The following is a 22,503-nucleotide window of genomic DNA, read 5'->3' as shown; positions in this document are numbered from 1 at the left end:
GGGCAGGATCAATAGCAAGCATCTGTTAAAGGCCTAGGAGAAGCCAGGCCATGGTTTGGTGCTCTGTGCCATATAGATTTCATTTGATATTCACAGCCCTGCCAAGGGGAACCCATTTTACAGATAAAGCAACCGAGATCCCAAAGAGATTAAGTAAGTAGACCAAGAAGACATCCAGCTACGAACTGGCAAAGTAAGGATGCATATTTGGTTTTCTCAAGCTTCTAGACTAAGAGTTTCTATTCCGACCAGAAAGACAAAATGCACACGTGAAAGTATTAATCAGCCCTGGCCTTCAGATTCAAGTCAAGCCTGATCTGTGAAACCCCCTGAAGTCTGGCCTCGGTCTACCTTATTTTCCACTAAATCCTGGCCCTTTTGCCCAGTGCAGACCGTATCCAATATTGCTACGCCCTTCCTTCCTATCTGTGTCCTTCCTATGGCTTCTTCTGTCATGGGTTTGCCCCTCTGTCCAAATGATTCCTCAAAAAAGCCCTAGTTATTTCCAAGGGTCTGCTCCCAAGCTTCCCGTTTCCAGAGTATCTTCAGCGTGACTACAGGCCATGCTCCCACTCGCACGAGCTTCTTTCCACAGCTCGAGTCCTGCACGCGCTGGCCTCACTGTGCGGGACAGCACCCTGCTATCCTAGTAAAGACACCCTTTCCGTCCCTGCAGACCTCTGGAACTCCGGAGAGAGAGAAGGGTGAGGGCTTTGTCTACCTGGCTTCCCCCTTCTCATTTCTTTGCTTCCCCTTCAGGACCAATAGGTTCCTTTTGCTTTCACAGAAAATGGGCCAAATGCAAGAATGGTTTCAAAACTGAATCGTCCAAAGCTTTGCTCTAGAGAGTGCAAGGTGACAGCCGGGTTTGGGGGAGAGGCTGGGGGGAAACATCCAGACGGAAGATATGTTTTGTTTGGCCCACAGCGTCTTTTGAAACTTGGACCGAAGTGCCAACTACACTCACACAAAAATCTAGATTTCTGACACATCTCTTGAGAAACGGAAAGACCTGGCACTATGAAATGACATTTCTGCCCAGCAATGATCAGCAGGATGTGAGTAGCAACATTCGAGTGAGTCACACGCCCCCAGGCCCCTCAAGCATCATATTTTCTTCCAGACCTGGCTCATTCTACTTGGTCTCACCTGCCGGGCCCCGTGGGCATTTACACATGTGTGTCTGCTCTGGGTCCCTTTCTCCCCTACACAGTGGAAGACATCATAGAGGAGGTGGCGTTTGAGTAAGGCCTTGAAAGAGGGATCCAGCTGTTGCGAGGTTTTACTTCACAAAGAAATGCCTCGGTGAGTTCTAGAACCTTTAGCTCATACTGCCTGGGTTGCCTTCTCTTACCAGCAGGATGGTGCGATGTTTTTGCCATCAGTGTTTTGGAATCAAGACAGCTCAAGTTCCCATTCAGTCTCTGTCATTTACCTGGTGAAGGAATTTATTTTTTTTTTTTTAAGATTTTATTTATTTATTTGACAGAGAGAAATCACAAGTAGGACAAGTAGGCAGAGAGGCAGGCAGAGAGAGAGGAAGGAAAGCAGGCCCCCTGCTGAGCAGAGAGCCCTATGTGGGACTCGATCCCAGGACCCTGAGATCATGACCTGAGCCGAAGGCAGTGGCTTAACCCACTGAGCCACCCAGGCGCCCCTGGTGAAGGAATTTAGAAACCTCGACAAGTCGCCTAACTTCTCAGATTGCCCTCCTGCAAAATGGGGACGACACTAGAACCTACCTCATAGTATTACTGTTGTAAGGAGTAAATAAAGGGTCACGCGAAAGAACCCTAAGCATCTAGTTTTACTACTGCCTTTATTAATATTTTAGTCCAGGGCCAGATAGTAAGTACGTTTGGCTCTGTGTGTCACACAGTCCCTGTCACACTACTCAACTCTGTCGCTACAGTGTGAAAGCTGCCAGAGACCATTTGTCAACAACTGGGTGTGGCTATGTACCAATAAAACTTTATTTACAAAACAGGCAGCTGGCCAGAGTTGACCAGTGGGCTTTAGTTTACCAACCTCATGTTTTCAATATTCCCACAGCTGGCCAATGTAAATCAGCTCTGAGGATGTTGTCTAGGTGTCTCAGTGACATCGAGAACAACAGGTACCCCCAGTGGGCAGAAGTGGGCACATCTAACCTGTTTACTGGACTCACTGAGATGAGGCTCAGCCCAGAAATCATCTTGTAGGGACAGTGCTCCCACCTCCACATCTTGGCAAGAAACCTCTTCCCAACCCTCATCAGAATCTCGCTGGACCTGAGTTCAAATGTTATTTCTTTCAAACAAGATCAGGCACTCCTGTCAGAGGTCCTGAATTTTTACTCCATCACACTGAGCGCGCCACACAACAACCCATGATTTGTGACAGGTGGATGAAGTACGCACTCCCCACCTGACAGGCAGTTCCATGAAGACAGGATCTGCCTGATTTCCCCACCTCTGTCTCTCCAGGCTGGCCTGCACACAGAAGGTGCTTGAGGGGGGCTGAGAATGAGTCTCCTCTCCTGTGAATGAGAGGCATCATGTGCCTGCCTTGGGGGAGTGTGGGATTTAAGGAGCCCTTTTAAACATTTTATTCCTCAAGTGCACAGTATTTTGACCGAGTCAACTGCCAATGGGACTGCACATTCCTAGAGAGCATTCAAGCACCACATGCTGACCAAATAATTAAAGGACGGAAGAAATAATATTCATGAAGACTCAATTACAGGATAAGTCAGTCTATACTCAAAGTCCCACTATTAGTCCCTCAATATAAAGTGATAGGGAGACATGAACGTCACCAATCCTGGCAGAATCGAGGAAAACCTGGATTTTAATCCTGGCTCTGAGTCTTAACTATATGTGACCTTGGGCAAGTTACTTAACCTCCTTTGGTCTCAGCTGCCCCATCTCTGAAGTATGAAAATGTCACAATACAACCAACCTAAGAGAATTTCTTTGAGAATTAAATGAGCATTTAATTTATATATTAATATATATGCAATGCCTGACACATAATGGCTACTCTATAAACAGAAAATGTTGTAACTTCATAGGAAACACTGTGGGTAAAACTCTGGCCAATGGTTTGGGCAAAGAGAAAGCCAGAGGCATTTTCTCTGGGTTGTGCATACATAGAGAAGAGAAAACTTTAGAAAAACGAAGTGTGAAAGTGGTTCTAAGACCAAAATGTATGGGGATGGTTTTCCACCATTTTGGATCAATCAACCAAGTTGCTTTTTCCTTCTTACTGTGAAAGAATGGGTGAGCTCTATGGGGACAGAAATTTTTATCTGTGCGTTAGTCATTGTGTTTGCTCTCAATGTCCCCCCTGGAGAGAAATGACACATAGTGGGCATGCAATAAACATTTCAGAATGAAAGAAACCATCTGTGAATATCAGGGAGTAGAAGAAACGCCAATTTCGTTTGTCACCAAGAGTGGCATCTCAGCAAAGCTTTTCTTAAGCCATTATAAATAATACCATCAAAGGGCCTTCCTAGCTTCAGCAAAGAATATGGAAATGAAGGTAAGGTCCACAGGGGACTGTGAACACCAAACCTGGTTTCTTTGTAACCACTGACCCCTGGGTGAGTATCTTGGCACTAACGTCCACACTCTAATTAGTGATTTCATACCAGTCATGTCCCACAGAGGCACCATCTACTGGTCTAAGACAAGGCGCTGGGATGATCTACCCTGAACACACCCATGGAAAACATTTGCCTACTTTTCTCAGAGTAGAACCTTGAGAGTAGCCCTTCTTCCTCAAAGCAGCAGACCATCGTGCTTGAGAGCACTGGCTGCTAGGCCCAAGATTTTTCTGGCCTTTCTGTGGCCATTAAATAAAAGGGGCTGGACTTGTTCTCTCAAATGTCCTATAAGTCTATTCCAATGGCCACAGCAAATTAGACATGAGCCTTTTTCTTCGCTAACCATGGAAAGTCTTCCTGATCCTCTTGATCAACAAAGCCAAGGGATGTCCAGCCAGTCACGGCTGAAGCCCAACATGTCCGTGCTGTAGGCTCCGCCAACATCCAGCCAGGAGGAGGTCTCTGAGAGTCTGAGAATGTTCTAGGCGACCTGCTCTGCCTCTGAACCCTTTGCCCCATGTCAAGAGGCCCTCATTCCACAACGCGAATTTCCAACCAGAATGTTGCCAAAGTTGGGTAGTCACAGAAGAGAAACAACTAAATCTTAGCCTGTCGTGGAGGAAAGTCAGAGAACAAGGCAATGAGTAAGAACATTTTTTATTCTCTGGTATAGTATCTGGGTAGTTTGGTTTTTTCCACTGGTACCCTGAGCTGAGCTCAACCCAGAGGATGGCAAGCAAAGCTTGGAGTAAAGGGAAAACAAGTATACTCTCAAAGTGCTTTCCAACCCCATGGTCCACAGGGGGCTTGGGGCAGGCCCAGAGACAGGTAACTGGTGATAACTTGGCCTGTTATCTCTGTAGCATGCAAGGCTTCCCTTGTAGGCATCAGAACAAAACAAAAAGCCCCACATGCATATACATATAGACACACACATTCTAATATGTATGTATTTATACGTATTTTTAAAACATATTCCTCCCTTCAGAAAAATACACAGAATTAGCAAGTAAATTATTTGCACTTAGTTCTTTGTCTCCAGTTATACTGTGTTCTTTTGTGCTGGTAAAACAACATGGGCTTTAATTAGCAAATATCTGTAAATAATTTACTTGCTTTTCAAATACGACAGAACAATGGGGTCAATTTTCACATACATTTACCCAGCATGCATCCTGGGTCTTAAGCCAGACTCTCCCATTGTTCAATAACTATATCAAGCTGTCCAACTCTTGCTGCCTTCTCGGTGGAGGTAGGGGAGGTTAGGGGGCCAGAAGCCCAGGTTCTGGTAGCAACATCCCATTTTGCAAGACCCCAGAAGGCAAGCATATAGCATTGTCCATCCCCGGTTAAAAAAAGTCTTAACGATTTCTGACTCTGGAACCCTTCTGCCAGGAACGTGTAAGTGTGCCAAAGGCAAAGGGCATTTAACACTCTGCCACCCCACTGCCCCCCGACCCACGACAGCGTGAGCCCCAAAACACAAGGCACTATGTCTGAGGTCTATGAATCACTGAGCCCGGGCCCTTCACAAAAGTGCAAAGAAAGATGTTAAATCAAACGAGAATGACTGCTCCAGGACTGGAGGCACTATTATTTTGAATAAGATTGAAAAGGCCAGAAAAAGCAATTCAAAAACATTTCAATTATGTATTTCCCAGAACTACATCTTTGAGCAACTAATGCAAATGTTACCACCACAATAAAACTTCTTCCCACATAAAAGCATATAAAACAGGTTGAACAGCATATACTTTATATATCATATGCATATTTTTGACTATTAATAAAAAATTCAAAATCTATGTATGCCTTACTCTCCTAAGCAATACAGTAATTATGATTAAGGGACAGGCAGCAGAAAAAGAGCCAATTTATCTTACTCGTGCTCAGGAATACTATTGTGTAACTAAGCAACTAAAGACAAAATATGGTCTAATTAATTCACTCCTATGCTTATTTAAAAGACACAATTAGAACATTTTTATTTTCCAGCCTGCACAGTAGCTCAACATGCTTGAGGGTGTGGAAAGCAAAGCCTATTATTCTCAAAGACAAGAGTTTAATGTTTAGTGCCACTGATCAGGCTTGGAAGTCAGCTCTAGGGAGGAGGGGGTATGCTCAAAGTCACGAGAAAGGAAAGGTATGGTAAGCGGGGAAGAGGGTTCTGGGGCCACTGGACTGCCTAGTAACATGTGGCCTCTCCCCGCTCTTTTCCTCGCTGTGGCACAGGGGTGGAGAAAGGGCCATGAACTTGATGGTCATGCGTGCAAGGACATGCGCCCCTGTGCGTCTATTTATACAGCCACAGAGATGCTCCAGAAAATTCACGTAATTAAAGCACACGTCCTCGTCTGTGTGATAAATGTCAAATACCCATCTTTGACGCTGCTAACAGTGCATCTGATTTTAAAAGCGGAATTAATTTACGCAAGTGTGTGCTGGAGATTGATGCCATTAGCATGATTCGAAAGCACCCTTTCTGTAATAATCATCATCTGCATGTTTAAAATGTGTTGCCGATCCGGACGTTCACTGTCCAGGACGTGAGTCGTGTTTTCGGAAGGCTGAGACCCGGGTTCTAATCTCCAGCAAGCCGGCGCAGACCACGGCATGGCTGGAAAAAGCCATCTGTGCCTCTGCGAGGCCACAGGAGTGGAGTTTTCAAGAAATGCAGGAAATCCGTGACCGCATTTCTGAGAGGCGAATGAATCTTTAAGCCAACAGCTGATAAGTTTGTTTTAAATTTCTTTAAAAGCCAAACCAACGGGTAATCACTAGCTACAATATTATTCTGAGTGGAAGATGGCAAATATCCAGCTACCCTGGCTATAAAAAATGACAAGCAAATGCATTTGATCCGAGCAATTATATTCTGGATATTGGTTAAAACGAGACTTTGATAAATGGGCTTGAGTCGTGTATCACTAGCATCCACCACGAACAATGGCATGCTTTATTAATAATTAATAACGAAGTATTTACATGTATGGACTCGTGTACTTCGTAAAAATAACATTTCCTTAGTATGTACCTGACACTCTAAATGTCACGGGAGGATTTAATTGCTTACAATTTTGACTCACTATCAAACACTGGCCTAGTTAAGACCACCAGTCTGGAAAGCACGCCAGCTCACGGGAGCTGCCAACCCTACTCAGGTGAGGAGTGACCGGTCCCCTGGCATCCAGTGTGTGGTCAGATTGCCACCGCATAGCCCCGACTTTTTAATGGGCTGAGGGCTGAAGATGGGAAAAGTACTCACACACGAAGGTGCTGGCTCTAGCCTCACCATCAGTCCCAAATAGGGACCGTTCTCTTTGGTGAGTACTCCGAAAGAAAATCTACACTTTTTCACATCTTTTGTGCAAAAACGATGGTGGATTTTAGACGAGAAATAACACATGTGACGAGGGTGTGCTGCAGCTGGCCCACAAGGGAATGACCCATCATGGGTCCTCTGACAGGAAGAAACCAGGCTGACCTTTACGAAAGCAGGCTGTGGGAAAGAACGTTTTAGATGGCTGAGGTCATGTAGTCATTCAATAAATACTTAGTGACTGGCACTGAATACTGTAGGGGGACCCAGAGGTGAAGAAGTCACAACCTGTAGTTCCTGAGAACACCGCTAGGGTGGGAAACGGCAGATGTGGACAGGGGGAGTGACAGAAAAAGGAACAGAACGCAGATAACCCTCACAGACCGTGCATGTGCAAAGTACAAGAGAGGACAAGCCAAGCACTGCCCAGTAAGAGCCCCAAAGGCAGGGATTCCCGCCTACCTTGTCCAGGGCTGTATCCCCAGGGCCTAGAACAGGCTCTGTCACAAAGTAGGTGCTCTACAAATATGCTCTGAGTGATCAAGACTTCGAAGATAAAGATAATAATTTCTAGTTTCCAGAAAGATCAGGAAAGGCTATAAATAGGGGCTTTAATTAATCTACATTTTAACTAAGGAGCACAGATTAAGTGACAGCTTTTCTGTGACCATTGTCTGTCCACGGGAGTAAACAGTAAACTCTTTGAGGGCTGAGGCCATTCTCCTTCATATCTGTATCCTGTTGTCCAGCACACAGTAGGTCTTCAATCAATATCTCTGAGCTGAATAAATTCTTTTTCCAAAATCATGCAGATCGCGAGTCTTCCTTTGAACACACATTGCATTTATTGTCAGCACAATCCACTAACGTGTTATATAACGTCTTATGTTGTTTTTACATTTTTAAAAACGTGTTGATCTCATCTCTCAATGAAGATTGATAAGCTTCTTGAGAAATAGGGTCACACCATGAACTGTTTTTCATCTATCTCTGTACCTAGCCGAGCTCCAAGTACATGGTTAGCACTCAACAAGTAGTTTTTGATGAACTCAAGAGAGAGGACACCAACATTTGCCAGAGTTAGGATCTGAACCTACAAAATCTAACTCAGTACACACTCTACTGATTCTTAAATTTTAATATCATTAGAATCAATGCTGAAACAGAGATTTGTTTGCACAGATATTTTTGACGTATGACTGTTACATTATTTCTTGATTTTACTGGGTTTTGCTCCAACCCAAGTAAGAAAGAGAAAAAAGCATATAATCCTGCTCCCTATTTCAAATCAACTCCATAGGCCAGGGGTCAGCAAACATTTTTGTAAAGGACCAAACAGTAAATTATTTCCCAGTTTCCGCTGTGCGGGTCATATGGTCGCCGTCCGGGCTACTCAACTCGGCTACTGTAACTTGAAAGCAGTTATAAACAATATGTAAACAAACAAGTCTGACTAAGTTCCAATAAAACTTTACAAAAACAGACAGTGGTCCAGATTCAGCCCTCGGGCCGTAGTTCACTGATGCTTATCACAGTCCTCTGAATTCTCACCAGACAGTTCTTTAGTTCTCACCCTAGTTGGGAAGGGCCAGCCAGTCAGAGAAAAGTTACTCCTTTTCCTAGTTGAAAGTCATGACTAAAACTACTAAGAACTGCAGATAGGGCATCCCTTGTCCGCTGAGCTCTCCTGTATTAAGTGCTTATGCCAGCTGGCAGGCCCTTTCCATTACTGTTTCTAATTCTCTTGACAAAGTAGAGATCATTAGATCCATTTTACAGATGGAGAAACTGAGACTCAGAAAAGCTAAAGAAATGGTCCAAGGCCAGTGAGGTCACTTGAAGAGGTCTTGGAAATTTCTAAAACGTCAGCTCATGGATACAGACCAGAGACAGAGCAGCTATCCACAGCTAGAACGGGGTCAGTCCAGCACCTCCTAGATTTCAAGACATGTCTGACTAACGTGAGATGTGATACAAGCAGGCAATCTTTTAAACAAATCCTACCGATTCAGAGGACAGCATAGTTTCATACTGAAATATGAATCCTTAAGGAACTTCTTATTTTGATGACATGGCAAAACACATCCTATGGATGAAAGCCAACCTGATTTGGGGAGACCTGTATTGGGTATTTGTCTTAGCAAACTAATCTAGATGCTATCCTCTCACAGAGAAAATCTTTCTTTAGGAAAAGGGGTGGTGCGGGCACCTGGGTGGCTCAGTGGGTTAAGCCTCTGCCTTTGATCCTAGGGTCCTGGGATAGAGACCCATGTGTGGCTTGCTGCTCAGTGGAGAGTCTGCTTCTCCCTCTCCCTCTGCCCCTCCTCCTGGCTATGCTCTGTCTTGCAAATAAGTAAGTAAAATCTTAATAAAAAAAAAAAGAAAGAAAGTAGTGGTAGTGGTCTCAAACTTCAATGAGAACAGCAGTACAAATATTAATGATAATAACAATGAGTCAGCCACTACTGGAGAATATACTATGTGCCAATCTCAGTTGTAAGCACTTTACATGTATTGACTCATTTAATCCTTAAGGCAATCCTAGGGAGTAGGTACTATATCTCCATTTCATAGATGAGAAAAGTGAGGCAATGTTTAAAATGTAGGCTCCTGGACCCAATTCCAGAGATTCCAATCAAGTTAGTTTCAACAGGGGTTCTGGAATGTGAATTTCTGACCATTTTTAACCAGATAGTAACCACTTATAGAAATCCTGACTGCTAGCTAGAATCTGCTTGACCTTGACTTCCTGACATCCTTAGCTTACTCATCCACACTCACAGTTGCAGGGGACCAGGAAAGCTTCCTGTAGAATCCAGCCCACAGTCAGGCTGCAATCCAAGCTTGCACATCTACCTCTTTTAAAAGGGTATATTGCCAATAGATGAAGCGCTTGGCAATTTGAAAATGAATGTAATCAGAAGTTACCCAGTAACAGAACCAATTACCCGCCTACTTTGCCATTTTCCTCCTCTGAAGAGGTAGTGGCTGAATGTGGCAATTGTGAGTAATTACTAAAGACACTTAACTCCTGTATATGGCTCTACTATTCACTTTCATGGTAATTTAAGACAGTATCATGATTAGGCCTGAGAACCTCCACACAGGCATATTAGTTTCTCTGCTTATTGTTCATAAATTATAATATCTATAATAAAAGCCGCTGCAGTCATCACTCTTTTCTATTTATTTAAGGACTGTACCATTTTTAAAGTACTTTTGCCCATATAATGCCTCTTGATATTCACAACAATCCACAGTCTGCCTCATTATTGTCCCCATTTTGCTGCTGAAGAAACTGAGGCTCAGAGGGTTTATGCTGGTTCAAGGTCGAATAAATACTAAGTTGCGGAATCAAGATGTGACTCTGGACTGCTTTTTCTCCACACCAGTTGCCAGCACAGGAAGGACGTGAAGGCAGCGGTAAGTCATTATCAGAGTTATTATAAATAATAATAAATTATTAATGATTATTAATAATGGTATTAAAACACAACTGCTCTCTTTAGATACCATGAGCTCAAATCAGCTGAACTTTATAGAATAAGAATGGTTCTGCTACCTAAAATCCAGTGACCTTTGGCAAAATGGATTGACTAGTCATGATTCTAAAATGAACAAGGACTTGCCCATATTAGCGCATACTTCTAGAATATAATATGTTGCATTAAAACTCTGGTGTCAAGGGTAGGATTCAGTGGTGGTGGTGGTGCGGGGGGAACAAACAATCCTAAAGCTTAGGAAGGCCTACGTTCTAGCTTGGTGACCTTTGACAAACCACATAACTTCTCTAAGCCTATATCCATTGTAAAATGCCATACAAAGTCCTGCCTTATCCAGCCTCATACAATTATTGCAAGGATCAATAAAATATTCCCCAAAAAGGCCCTCTGCAGATGATAGCAAACCACACAGGGACGCTATTTCTAATCTCGCACAATGATAATTTTCCTGCTTTTAGAACTGACGTCTTTACATTTCAAGAAATCATAAATAGACAGAATGGTTCTCTTAAACCAAAAAAGCATACTGAGTCCTGGCTGTCCTTTCGAAATGGATGCTGATGTCAGCTCAATCAAGAAATTATTAACCTCCATTTGGTTACTTAAAATAAACTGTACTGGCTGATTAAATGTGCTGAACATTTTCTCCAAGTAACAGTGCACATCACCAAGAAACCTTTCTCTTTCAGTTACACTTTGCAAATGGCAAATGCATCATTCAAAACTATTTAAAATCAATAACAAAAATCATTTCACTGTATATAAACAAGTTAATGGAGTAAGTGAAAACAAAGCAAATTTCTTAATGAGAGGACCCTGTTGCCCCCTCTAGGTGCCTGCAGTAAATGCTGGTTTCCGTAGGCTCTCCTCCGGAGGAGACTGCTGCTGCCATTCAGCTAATGAATGACTTAACTTAGGCCAGGGGGGAAATGACATCACCAGGGTGGAAAACCGATCTGGATTGGGAAACTTTCTACCTGCTTTACATTTGTCATAATTATTTTGCACAATGCAGCCTGCATTTGCATAATTTTGAGGCGTGTCATTATCTCAATTGAAAATTGTTTTAATATGGCTGAATAATTCACAATGACATCAGCCAAAGTCCTAATGAAATATACAAGTATAATCATACAGCTAATTACCAGCCGTGTTAGCATTAAGAAACAAATCATGCATAATATTAGACGATGTATATGCAGCTGAGGATTATAAATAGAGCCATCTCCCTCCGCAAACCCCCTAGAGTTTACTTTTAAATGGCAAGATTAATTTTCTTAGGTATGGCTCATATAGCAATGACGAAATGTACAGATCATTACAACCGCTCGCTTTCATTTGCCCTTAATGAACAATTTTTAAAAATCGTTTATTTAAAAATACTGTGTATCTATGCATTATCAGCAGTTCTAACAGATGTAACCTTGGGCTAAAATGGTTTTTACTCTTAAATCAGAATTCACTATTTAATTACACCGACAGAAATTAAAACTGGACCAAGTGGGGTCAACTCGGGGTCTTTAAAGATATTTCAATTTCAATTTAAAAAAAAAAGAAAGAAGGAGAGTGACCACAAAATATCTCATAAAACACTGAATAATTTCCTTCTGGGTTTAGGCAGAAGTCTATTAGGCACCAGCTCTTTTCTGGATATTTAATCCTTCCCTTTTCCAGATCACAGGCCATGTTGAAGTAATAAATTTGAAAAGCAAATAATAAGAAATCAGGAGGGGGAGGGGAGGAAGACAGCTGCGCAGGAAAGTTGGGTCGGGGGAGGGGACAGAGCTAGACCTTGGGAGGGGGAAAGAGCTCAACCTGTTGGTAGGGTGCAGGATTTTTCACAGTATTTCCAAACAACACCTTTGTAAAATTGCAGGCAGACGTCGGGAAGTATGAACGTTTAAAACCCAAAGCGGGCGGGAGAGGGCGGGGGAGGGGGGGAAACGTTCGGGGAGGAGGGCGGGGCTTATTTCCGAAGAGGCAGATCTGAGGGCGAAGGTTTTGACGAACTCCAGTAATTAACCGGCATAGACCACTGATGGGTAATTCGATCCTGGGAGAGGGAGTGAACTGGCGATGCCAAAAGTACAATCAACTCCATCAGACCAAGGAATTCTGGAAGGACTGGCAGGCAGCTCCACGTTCCGGGATGAGTTAAACGGAGGAACCGTTCATTTAACAAAAAGATCCTTACATCTACCTCGAAAGCTCGAGGGCCTGGCACAGAGCTACCTGCCCTCAAAAGTCTCAGTCTGATCACCCTGCTCTTGCTCGGGCAACACAAAGCCTTGCCAGGCGTCTGCGCGCCCTCCCTCCCCACCGCACCGAGGGCACAGCCTCCCCAAAATAGTTCCCCCGGTGGGTATCACGGCGCTGAGGTCGGTCAGCTGACAAGGGGAGCCCGCAGAACTGCGGTCACACATGAAATGACAGAGCCGAAGGGAGGCGGCCGCCCCGGCGCCCGGTGACAGCAGCTCACCTCGGGCGTCCTCCCGGGAGCGCGGCTAGCGCCCCCGCGGCCGTCCAGAAACGTGCCGGCGAAGCTCGGTCCCTCCCCACCCTCCCCGGGAGCGCCGTCTGGGCACGGAGGCCGCGGGACCCGCGGGGCCAGTGGGCGAGCACACACCCATCTGCCTTACCCCCAACCCCGGTCCCGGTCCCACACATCCCCAAAGATTGCGCTGGAAGACGTCCACTTTGCGTGGAGTAATTGAAAACTAGAACATCAAATGGCTTGTCCGAGGGGGAGGGGGTGGGGGCGAGAGATAGTTGTTAATGCTTAACGTGTTTGTGCCGGTTACACGACCGCTTTGAAATCCGCCCGGGCAGATCTGCAAGTTATTTGAATGTATTATTCCAGTACCTGTCATTTATCACTTTATTCAACACGTCTTTGCCAACTCAATAGCTTTTGATCTCACTCTGCCTCCATTTCGTAATTTCCGCCCTCTTAAACATATCAAATACTTACTTAAAAAAAAAAAGTGAACAATATCGAAACCCACCGAAAGAAATCCACCCAGCCCCGACTGAGCCAGACGCGAAGGTAAAATTTTCAAAAGGCAAAAAATATAAAAAGCATGTGATGTTCAAGCGGCAGTAGCAAGAGAGCGAACGATCTCTCTCTCTCTCTCTCTCTCTCACACACACACACACACACACACACACATCCTTGAACAAAACCCTTCTCGAACAAGTTATTTGATCTTGACTAAAATCAGCAGTTGGATCCTCTTTGTAAAGCTGACAGCCAAACTCTGACAATGGCAAAATACTCGAGCCCCAGCTAGTGGCGCTACCCCTTTAAAAAAGGAGTCGATCCTGCTCGCCTGCAGAAGTGAATACAGTATTTTCAAGCTTGCCCTGTAATAAGCATTACTGGGGGGTGGGGGGGTAATAAAGAAAGAAGAGAGGGAGATATAAGTTTACCACCTCGCCATGGTCGCTATTTCTGCCCTGGGGAGTGTCTTCTGGGAGGAAATAAAGTTTAGAGCTGGATAAAAGTTGCCGGCTGGTCCTCTCTTCCCACAACAGCTGGAGCTCCGCTATGCAAATCGGATCCTTTGGCGTACATCTTACAAAGAAAAAGTCGCCAAGGGACAAAATTCTTGGTTTGCCTTCAAGGTGGAATTGAAAAGCCTTGTAGAAAATGTAAGGTCCGTGCAAGCCACACGGTGAGCCGACCCACTGCAGGGGGAAAAAAAGCACCAAATAAATAACGTAGCCATCAGAGCACAAACATCTATTCCCAGACACATTTACACACAGACATCCACACTCTTAATACAGAGGAGCCAACAGATATAAGCTGGGTGGAAAAATAATAGAGCCCACAAATTTTCTGCCTCCCTTAAAAAACAAAAACAAAAACAAAAACAAAACAACAACAACAACAAAAAACTCCGGGCACCCCCACCGCCACCTCTCCCTACTTCTCCATCCGAGGCGGTAAAATTACATTATGTATGTATGATCAGTGCAGGGATTTTTTTAAACAATAAAAATGATTTGGGGGGATGCAGAGGGTAAAAGTTTGGCGAAAAGTTTGTGGGGGGTGTGGGTGGGTGCAGAGGTGTGGGTGAGTTGGGGGGCTGGGGGGTGCCGGGGGGTGCCGGGATCGGAGGAGCGGAGGAGAGCGAAATACCTGGAGTGAGTTGGGCTCCATCTCGACGTTCTGAATTGATTGAACTCAACATTCTCTCCAAACTTGTTGGCTTGAATGGATTGCATCAGGTCCTGGCAGGGAAAAACATTCTCTGCCTTCAGCTGGCGTAATGTCTCAATATAAAACTGAGCTCTTGCCTCCCCTTCGGCACCAAAATGATTGAAAATATGTCCTAATATTTCTCTGACGACTCAATTTTCAGCTCCTGTCAAAACTGTGTAGGTTTCCTTCCAAATGTGGGTTGATCAAATTCATAATCGGAAGAAAGGTTCCGTCCGATCTCGGCGGGAAGCGGATGGATCAAGACAAAAAACATATAGAAAGGTTTGTAAAAATAAAATCCACCCTAAAACTGTGTGAAGATGAGACCTCCCTCCTCCCAATCTCCCTTGTCTGGGGGTGTCGTCTAATGAGATTTTTGGAGGAGACGAGAGCTAGCAAGCTCCGCTGTGTATCTGACAGGACCTGCTTGTATATGTCTAATATAAAGAACATTTCCTGCAGAGATTCCGGGGCGCTGCTCCTCTTTCTAATGCTCCTTAGCAGATTTGCTGTTATTAGACATGTAGATTTGTTTGATAGTTAAATTACGCTTCCTCACTGCCATGTTTTCGAGAACTAATCTGTTAAATTATCTTTTGATGCCTATTTACATGGAAGGGAAAAGTGGGTTATCGATTATATAAACATATAAATATTAATGCATTTGTTCGCTTCGCAAAAAAAATACTCAGCCAAAAAAAAAAAAAAAAAAAACCAGAAAGACAAGTGAGCAGTGCACACACATCTCAGGATTTTGCAAACAATATTGAACGGACAGCGGCTGCATTTAGGGACTGGAACAATAAACGATGCATGATAAATCAATAAATGCGAGCAGCGAGTCTGCTCGGAATATGAATTCAGGCTCCCGGTTCTGCGTGTGCATTCTTTAATTTTGAAGTATATACACTAGTACGTGTTTACAATGCTGATGGACGCCAAGGGCGCTCTCAAATGATAATGTGTTTATATAACCCAGCGCTACAGGAATAATATACCGACTCCTACCCCACCCCCATCCCCTCCCCCGCCAAAAAAGGGAGGGGAGCTTCCTCAATAATAGTTTGAAACTGAAAAAATCCATTTGCAAACTAGTTAAATACAACCAGAAATTAAGCTGTTGAAAACCGGGGGCATGAACCGTAAGACAATAAAGGTTTTAAATGTGTATATTTATTGTTCTGGAGCCCTGGAGCATTGCGAGGTTTGCATGCACGGCTATTATGCAAACACAGAGAAACTTAAGAGCGACAGAACAAGGAACAGGCAGAGACTGCAAAGCCCTCGCTCGCTCGGACCCAGCTGCCCGTCCTCCGCCAGGCTAGATTGCATTTTCGCAGTGTTGATGTAAAATGGTGTACTCGCTTCCCACACGCTCCCCACCCCCTTCCCCTTCTCCTCCCACTCCTTCCAGCACCTCCCGCTCCCCCCCCCCGATTTTATTATATTGGCACCAATCTTTCTAAAGTGGGTCTGGCATGCTAAAAAAGTAAACATGTACTATATGGGGAATAAGGTCTGTATAGTATGACAGTTGAAACTTGATCTGTGATAAAATTACAGGATGTTGAAATTACTAGTAAGCTATTTTTAACGCTTTCGCAACGTTTCACCTCTAGTCACAGCATCTAGTTGAAACAGGATTACTTTAATGAAAATTATATTCACATGGCTGAAGTTAATACACCCGGCAGAGCACAAATGCCTCATATTCAGTGACTTGAGGTGGAAAGACCCTCTGTGTGTATTTTTATGCCTTCTCATAACGTCTGCGTCCGCTGCAGTAAGAATTAGGACACTTAACATTATCTAAACCACATTTTTGATTCAGAACATGGGGAAGTAATAAAAGGCAAGATCTATCTCCTTTCTATACACACAGAGATAAACGAAAGAAAATGGCAGATCCTCCAATTACAATAAGTAATAAAAGCCCATGCCAAAGAGCCAGTATTCTTAAAGATGAAAACTATTTTAATAATTTAAAGTAATATCACAACTCTGCACAATGAAGGAGGACAATGTAACAATTCACAGTCTCCCATCTTTGCATTAGTCAAATTATGACTTGCACATCACTCTTTAATTATCTCCCTTGAAATTTCATCTGATCTTTCTATTTTATAAACATGGGTTACAAAGAGAAATTACAGCTCTCTCATGCTTTCTCTCTCTCTTTTTAACTTTATGATGCATACTGCAGACGTTTGATTAGAATAACCCATTTTGTTCATTTTTTACATATGAATGGACTTGACTGAAGGGCATTTTACGTTTTGTTTTTTTTTTTTTAATACAGGAGAGGTGCCTAAGGCTTCAGTTAGTCTCTGTCCTGTTAGCGTAAATACATACATCCAGTTCAAGACATCCTATATTTAAAAACTTGAGTTGCAGTATTTTGACAAGATCATATTTGAGATCGACTCTGAGTCAGTTTCCTGTATGACCAATGCAGCAGCACTTATGCAGAAAACCTCAACAGAATGCCTGAGGGTATCCCTGGATTGTATATTAAATCTCTCTCTTAAAAAATACACAGCTCTTTAGAGCATCTAAGCAACTTCTGTTGGTTTTGGTGCTGTAAGTCTTTAAGTGCCTGTGAGGGACTTCATCTAATTAGAAACCCTGTTTCTATGTCTCTTCAAGGTAGGCGCTGAACTAGGCTGCTTGCTGCATAATCTCTCTTCTCATAAACTCCCGATAAGGTTTTTCAGATGTTAACAATTGCAGGGATCTGGGTCTGAACATTTTTGAATATCTGCAGTCTTGTAATCAGATGAATGCTAAATTTCAAAACTGGATCAGAGGGGTATCTTCCCTCTCTTTTTACAGCACCAGCACAACCACCCCCCATGAACATAATAAAATCTAATAAATCAAACCTCTGGGTCCAATCCTGTAAATGGCTTTTAAAACTACAGATCACAATGGTGTGTGTTTACAAAACAAAAACTAAACAACAAAAAAAAATATTCTCTATTTTACCTCTTTAATATGATGCTTGATAGGCACCTGTAAATTATCTGTGTAGCAAATATCCATACAAAGAAAGTTTCAATTAAGATAAGGAGATTGTATTGAAACAGTTCTTTGAAGTAATGTAGTTAATAGCCTGTTTGATTTCTGCTTGTGAGAGAGTAATAACGTGGATTCAAGGCTCCATCAATCACAGAGGAGATGTAAGACTTGAGACACCGACACCCAGGGGAATAGAGGCAAACTCCCGCAGTGCAGGGTCCTTGGGCTAATGTAAAGTAAATACTCATAAACAGATTGAATGTTGTAAGAAGACAATCCATTCAGGACAGTTATAATCATGAAAGCAACTGCTTTATTTATCTATAAAAAAGCTTGTAGCTGGAACTCACTGTGTATAAAAGAGGACTGGGAAAGAAAGCAGTATATGTTTATACGACCCACTATTTTCTGGGCTCTTTCTTACACTGAAACACAGGACCCTATACCCACACATCTATATTCCTGCTGCTTTGCTAGCCCAAAATCCATCTCTCTGTTTTATTTGGTTTATTTAAAAGGTAAAAAATAAAAAACCGTTCTCACCCCCTCAAGGGGTGGGGGAAGCAGCAAACACATTTTTTCAGAGCCTGTGAATCGTTTCATAAAGGATCAGGAGGATTAAGTTAGTTGCAAAAACCAGCAGTGACATAATTAGGCAGCTTGGGCTATAATAAACAGGATCATAAAAAAAAAAAGTACAGTTTGAAGAAAGAAGGCAACCATTTCGAAAATTCAAACCTCTCTGCGCACCTCTGGGCCTCCCCCCTCCCCCAAATTGCAAAAGACAACTGAAGCATTTTTGACCTTGGCTACAATAATACTTCATGTTTTAGCACTTTAGTCAGCATTTTATCTACTAATTGCTACACACTACCGCATGTGGCTCGAATCTGCCACTGCAGCTTTCTTTCACTGGTGAGCGAATTGCTTGATAAAGACTGGGAATTCAACCTGGCTGTTTCCTTTCTTGCTCCCCCTCGTCTCCCCCCTCCCTGTTCCTTTCCTCTTCCAGCGAGAAGCCGCTAATTTTTGCAGAAAATACCGCATGGATCAGAAAAGGGACGGTGAATGGTTCCCTAATCTCCTTCCACCGGCTAAACTCGGGCCACTTTGGCAATCCCGAAGGAGAGGAGATGGGGGGGGGGGCGGCGAGGGCAGGGAGGAACGAGTTGGGGCGAAGCCCGGGCAGGGTGAATCCTGGCCTGTTGGTGGACCTGATACTAGGTGATTCTGCACATTGGTCCGTTTACTAGTTCATCGCTGGAGGGAAGTCCATGGGACTCCGTGCTGCCCACCTGGGGACCTTGAGTTAGGGGCTCTCCTGTATTGCTTGGTTAGGAAGTGGGGTTCGAGGGGGTAGCGCCGGAGTCTGCAGACTGATTCGTGGATCGAAAAACCAGCACTGTCTGAGGGTCAGCCACCGCCTAGTCCCCTCCCCCTTCCTAGCCTGGCGCCGTCGTCAGCGGTGGGGGTGGGTGGCGTTATTAATAATGCGGCCTCCAGCAGAGCAGGCTCGCCAGGTCTTAGTGCAACAAGTCTATTGGTTTGAAGGAAGATAAACCGGGTTATACGGGTCATTGCTTTCCAGGAGACCTCTAGTGGTCAAAGGTTGAGCTACATCTTAAATATGGGGCTCATATTTGTCGCCTGTCTCCTGGGCTGTAGTGGGCATGGGTCTCCAACTCAGGTCAAGCAGTAAGGTCTGTAGCTGGGTACACTTTTTTCATGGACTTGAGGCCAAAGCCAGGAGGGAAAGGAGGCACTCTGAGAAGATCTTCCAGGGAGGGATCATGGGATGCCCTTTGTGGACACGGAGGCCCCAAGTTCCTCTGCCCTCAGTACAGATGGAGACTTCCTATCTTAATCTTGATTTTCCTTCGGGGCCTGAGATTAATTAGGTATTCTCAGGGAAGCTGGATTAAATTTATCCAAACCATTTCCAGTTATAGTAGCAATGCTGAATCTATTTTTCTAAATTTGTTTGTGAATGATAGCCAAGTCTCTCTCCCTCACCCTGATCCCAGATATACCCAAACCCCTTTAATTTTTAACAATTCATTGCCTTCAAATGCCTTGATATTTATGGGTTATTTGGTTTAGAAATAAATAAGCTTCATTTCTTCTTTTTTTAAATTGCACGTACTGCAGTGGTGTACATATGACATTTGACTACATCATGATCTTTTCCTCTACTGGGATGACACACCATTTCATCTCATGGGGTGGATGGGTGGTGGTAACTTCCAGTCTCCTTATTCTTTCCCTTCGTTTGTGATCCACATTTGTGATCCACAATTCTTTACAAATTTGATCAAATTGCCCCTCAGCCTGGTATTGCTGGGGACAGCTATCTTAGGTCATTCTAAAACCAGAGATCCCAGCCATCTGAGGTTTGTTAAAACATCTGACCATACCTGATTTTCAAAAAGGAAGACAAGAAAATGTACAGACAACGGAGTCTTGGCTCTACTGGGGGACTCATATACTGCCTACTAAAGATTTCTCCGTGCGGTTTCAAATGGACGTTAACGATGCCTTGTATTTGGTGATTTATAACTTAAAATTACTTGACAGGCATTAAGCAACTCATTATTTAGAAGCAGAGTGGGTATGGTAGGTAAATCACTGGACTGAAAGTCAAGGGGACCATTCTTCACTGATTTCCTATGTCTCCCTGTCCACAGCTATAATTATCTGCCAGACTCAAACCCTAATTCTGGCTTTGTCAGGATTTCTCAGATAATTGTGGCAGAATTATCCAGACTGGTCATCTGTGGAGTGGCAGCCCCCTGTGCTAGGCCATCCACCAAACCCACGGAAGCGCCAGCAAGTCCCTTGGCTGCCTCCACCTACATTTTGCCATGCCACAGACTGATAATTTCATGACTTGTTATTACAGGTTGAAATATGTAAATGTAGTAATTCACTCAGGGTGTAAAGAGATCTGAGTACTTAAGAGGAAAAATAATACCAAGCAGAATAGTGAGATTGTTTCTGTTCTTGTCTTCAGTAAGCTTTGGCCCAATGAAATTGGTCAGCTTTTTCACGGAGAAGGTAAGGGAACAGACAAACCTTACCCAGGGCTTGAATAATTCCATTCTCGAGGTGTGCTGGAACCAACTATTACTTACTCACCAGAGCTGATTGTTAAATTTTCAAGAATTTTGCAAGTTGGCTATTAAAAATCTCTGTTATTAAACATTAAATTATAAGAACTCACAATTAAGTATTGTATTAAAAACAAAGGTAATACATACTCAAAACTCATCATTTTCTAATTATTTTACTACATTTTACTATTATCTATATACTCTTTTTTTTTTTTTAAAGATTTTATTTATTTACTTGACAGACAGAGATCACAAGCAGGCACCCTGCAGAGCAGAGAGCCCGATGCGGGACTCGATCCCAGGACCCTGAGATCATGACCTGAGCCGAAGGCAGCGGCTTAACCCACTGAGCCACCCAGGCGCCCTATTATCTATATACTCTTTTTTTTTTTTTTTTTTAAGATTTTATTTATTTATTTGACAGAGAGAAATCACAAGTAGATGGAGAGGCAGGCAGAGAGAGAGGGAAGCAGGCTCCCTGCTGAGCAGAGAGCCCGATGTGGGACTCGATCCCAGGACCCTGAGATCATGACCTGAGCCGAAGGCAGCGGCTTAACCCACTGAGCCACGCAGGCGCCCCTATCTATATACTCTTGAAGTTATTTTTAGCTTTTGTATTTTTATAGTTGCAATACTATAAGATGGTGTGCTACTGAGTGTTCTTTTCCCAATCCGTGTCCGTTGGCATGTTGATGGCTTGCAATTGGCTGTGGTGGGAGTATGTAGACCATGGAACTCAGCAAACATAACAAATCAGGGCTTGATTTTTTTTTTTTTAGGATTGTTTAGACTTAGGAAAATGATGGAGAAAAATGTTAACATTGCCGATTGTGATGGTTATATTTATATATCAATCTAGGTCATGGGGAGCCCAGATATTTGGTCAAATTTTATTCTAGATGTGTCTGTGAGGATTTTGTGGATGATATTAATACTTGAATCAGGGGACTGGGTAAAGCAGATTGCTCCTCTTCCCCCACCCCTCATATGATATGGGTGGGCCTCATCCAATCAGTTGAAGGCCTGAATAAAACAAAAAGTCTGAGTAAGAGGGAACTCTTGCCTGAGTACTTGAGATGGGACATAGGTCTTTTCCAGTCTTTGAACTCAGACTAAAGCACTGACCCTTCATGAATCTGAGCCTGCTGACTTTTGGACTGGAATTTACACCATTGGTTCTCCTGATTCTTCATCCTTGGACTCAGACTGGACTGCCCATCAGCTCTCCTGGGGCTCTAGCTTACCAGCTGCACATTTTGAGACTTCTAAGCCTCCTTAAACCATGTAAGCCAATATATATATACACATATCCTATTGGTTCTGTTTCTTTAGATAACCCTGACTAATATATAAATTAACTTGAAAGTGTGTTAAGTCTGTACCAATTATACTGCGAATAGTACAATAGTACAAAAAGGTGGAGGAAATACTTGAAAGTTATAACCTGATTCAGCAAAGAAGTTGCTCAGGTCATTTATGAAAGATTAAAGTCCTGAGATAGATCATTGTTTTTTCACTTTCATCCTTCTCCTTAGTATAAATGAAAAGATCAACAGAAATTCTCACTGAAACTATACTCACTTGGTTTTTGTTTGTTTTGTTTTTGTGGAACTATACTCATTTGTTAATGCAATCATAGGTTAGCTAGGAACACAGGAGTTCAGCAAATAGTTAACAAAAACAGTATATAAGAATAGATTGGCTATATGGAATTTACAGTGAAAAGTATTATATATTTTTATTGCTTGTACATTTAT

General features: G+C 43.2%; 1 protein-coding gene across 1 annotated transcript in view; it reads right to left on the bottom strand.

The window, feature by feature from the left end:
• Window positions 1-14,803, bottom strand: part of ARID5B (AT-rich interaction domain 5B) — a 177,830-nt gene extending 163,027 nt beyond the window's left edge. Inside the window, exons 1-2 of the mRNA XM_044239596.1 lie at window positions 14,556-14,803; window positions 13,844-14,098 (exon numbers count right to left, since the gene is read on the bottom strand). Of these exons, the coding sequence (XP_044095531.1) occupies window positions 13,844-14,098; window positions 14,556-14,576 (276 nt within the window). The 5' untranslated portion in view covers window positions 14,577-14,803. The remainder of the gene's footprint in view (window positions 1-13,843; window positions 14,099-14,555) is intronic.
• Window positions 14,804-22,503: the final 7,700 nt, after the last annotated feature.

This window comes from Neovison vison, chromosome 2 (assembly GCF_020171115.1).
Source record: "Neovison vison isolate M4711 chromosome 2, ASM_NN_V1, whole genome shotgun sequence".
Classification (NCBI taxonomy): domain Eukaryota; kingdom Metazoa; phylum Chordata; class Mammalia; order Carnivora; family Mustelidae; genus Neogale; species Neogale vison.
The sequence above is the reverse complement of the archived record's forward strand: the minus strand, read 5'-3'. Positions and strand labels throughout refer to the sequence as shown.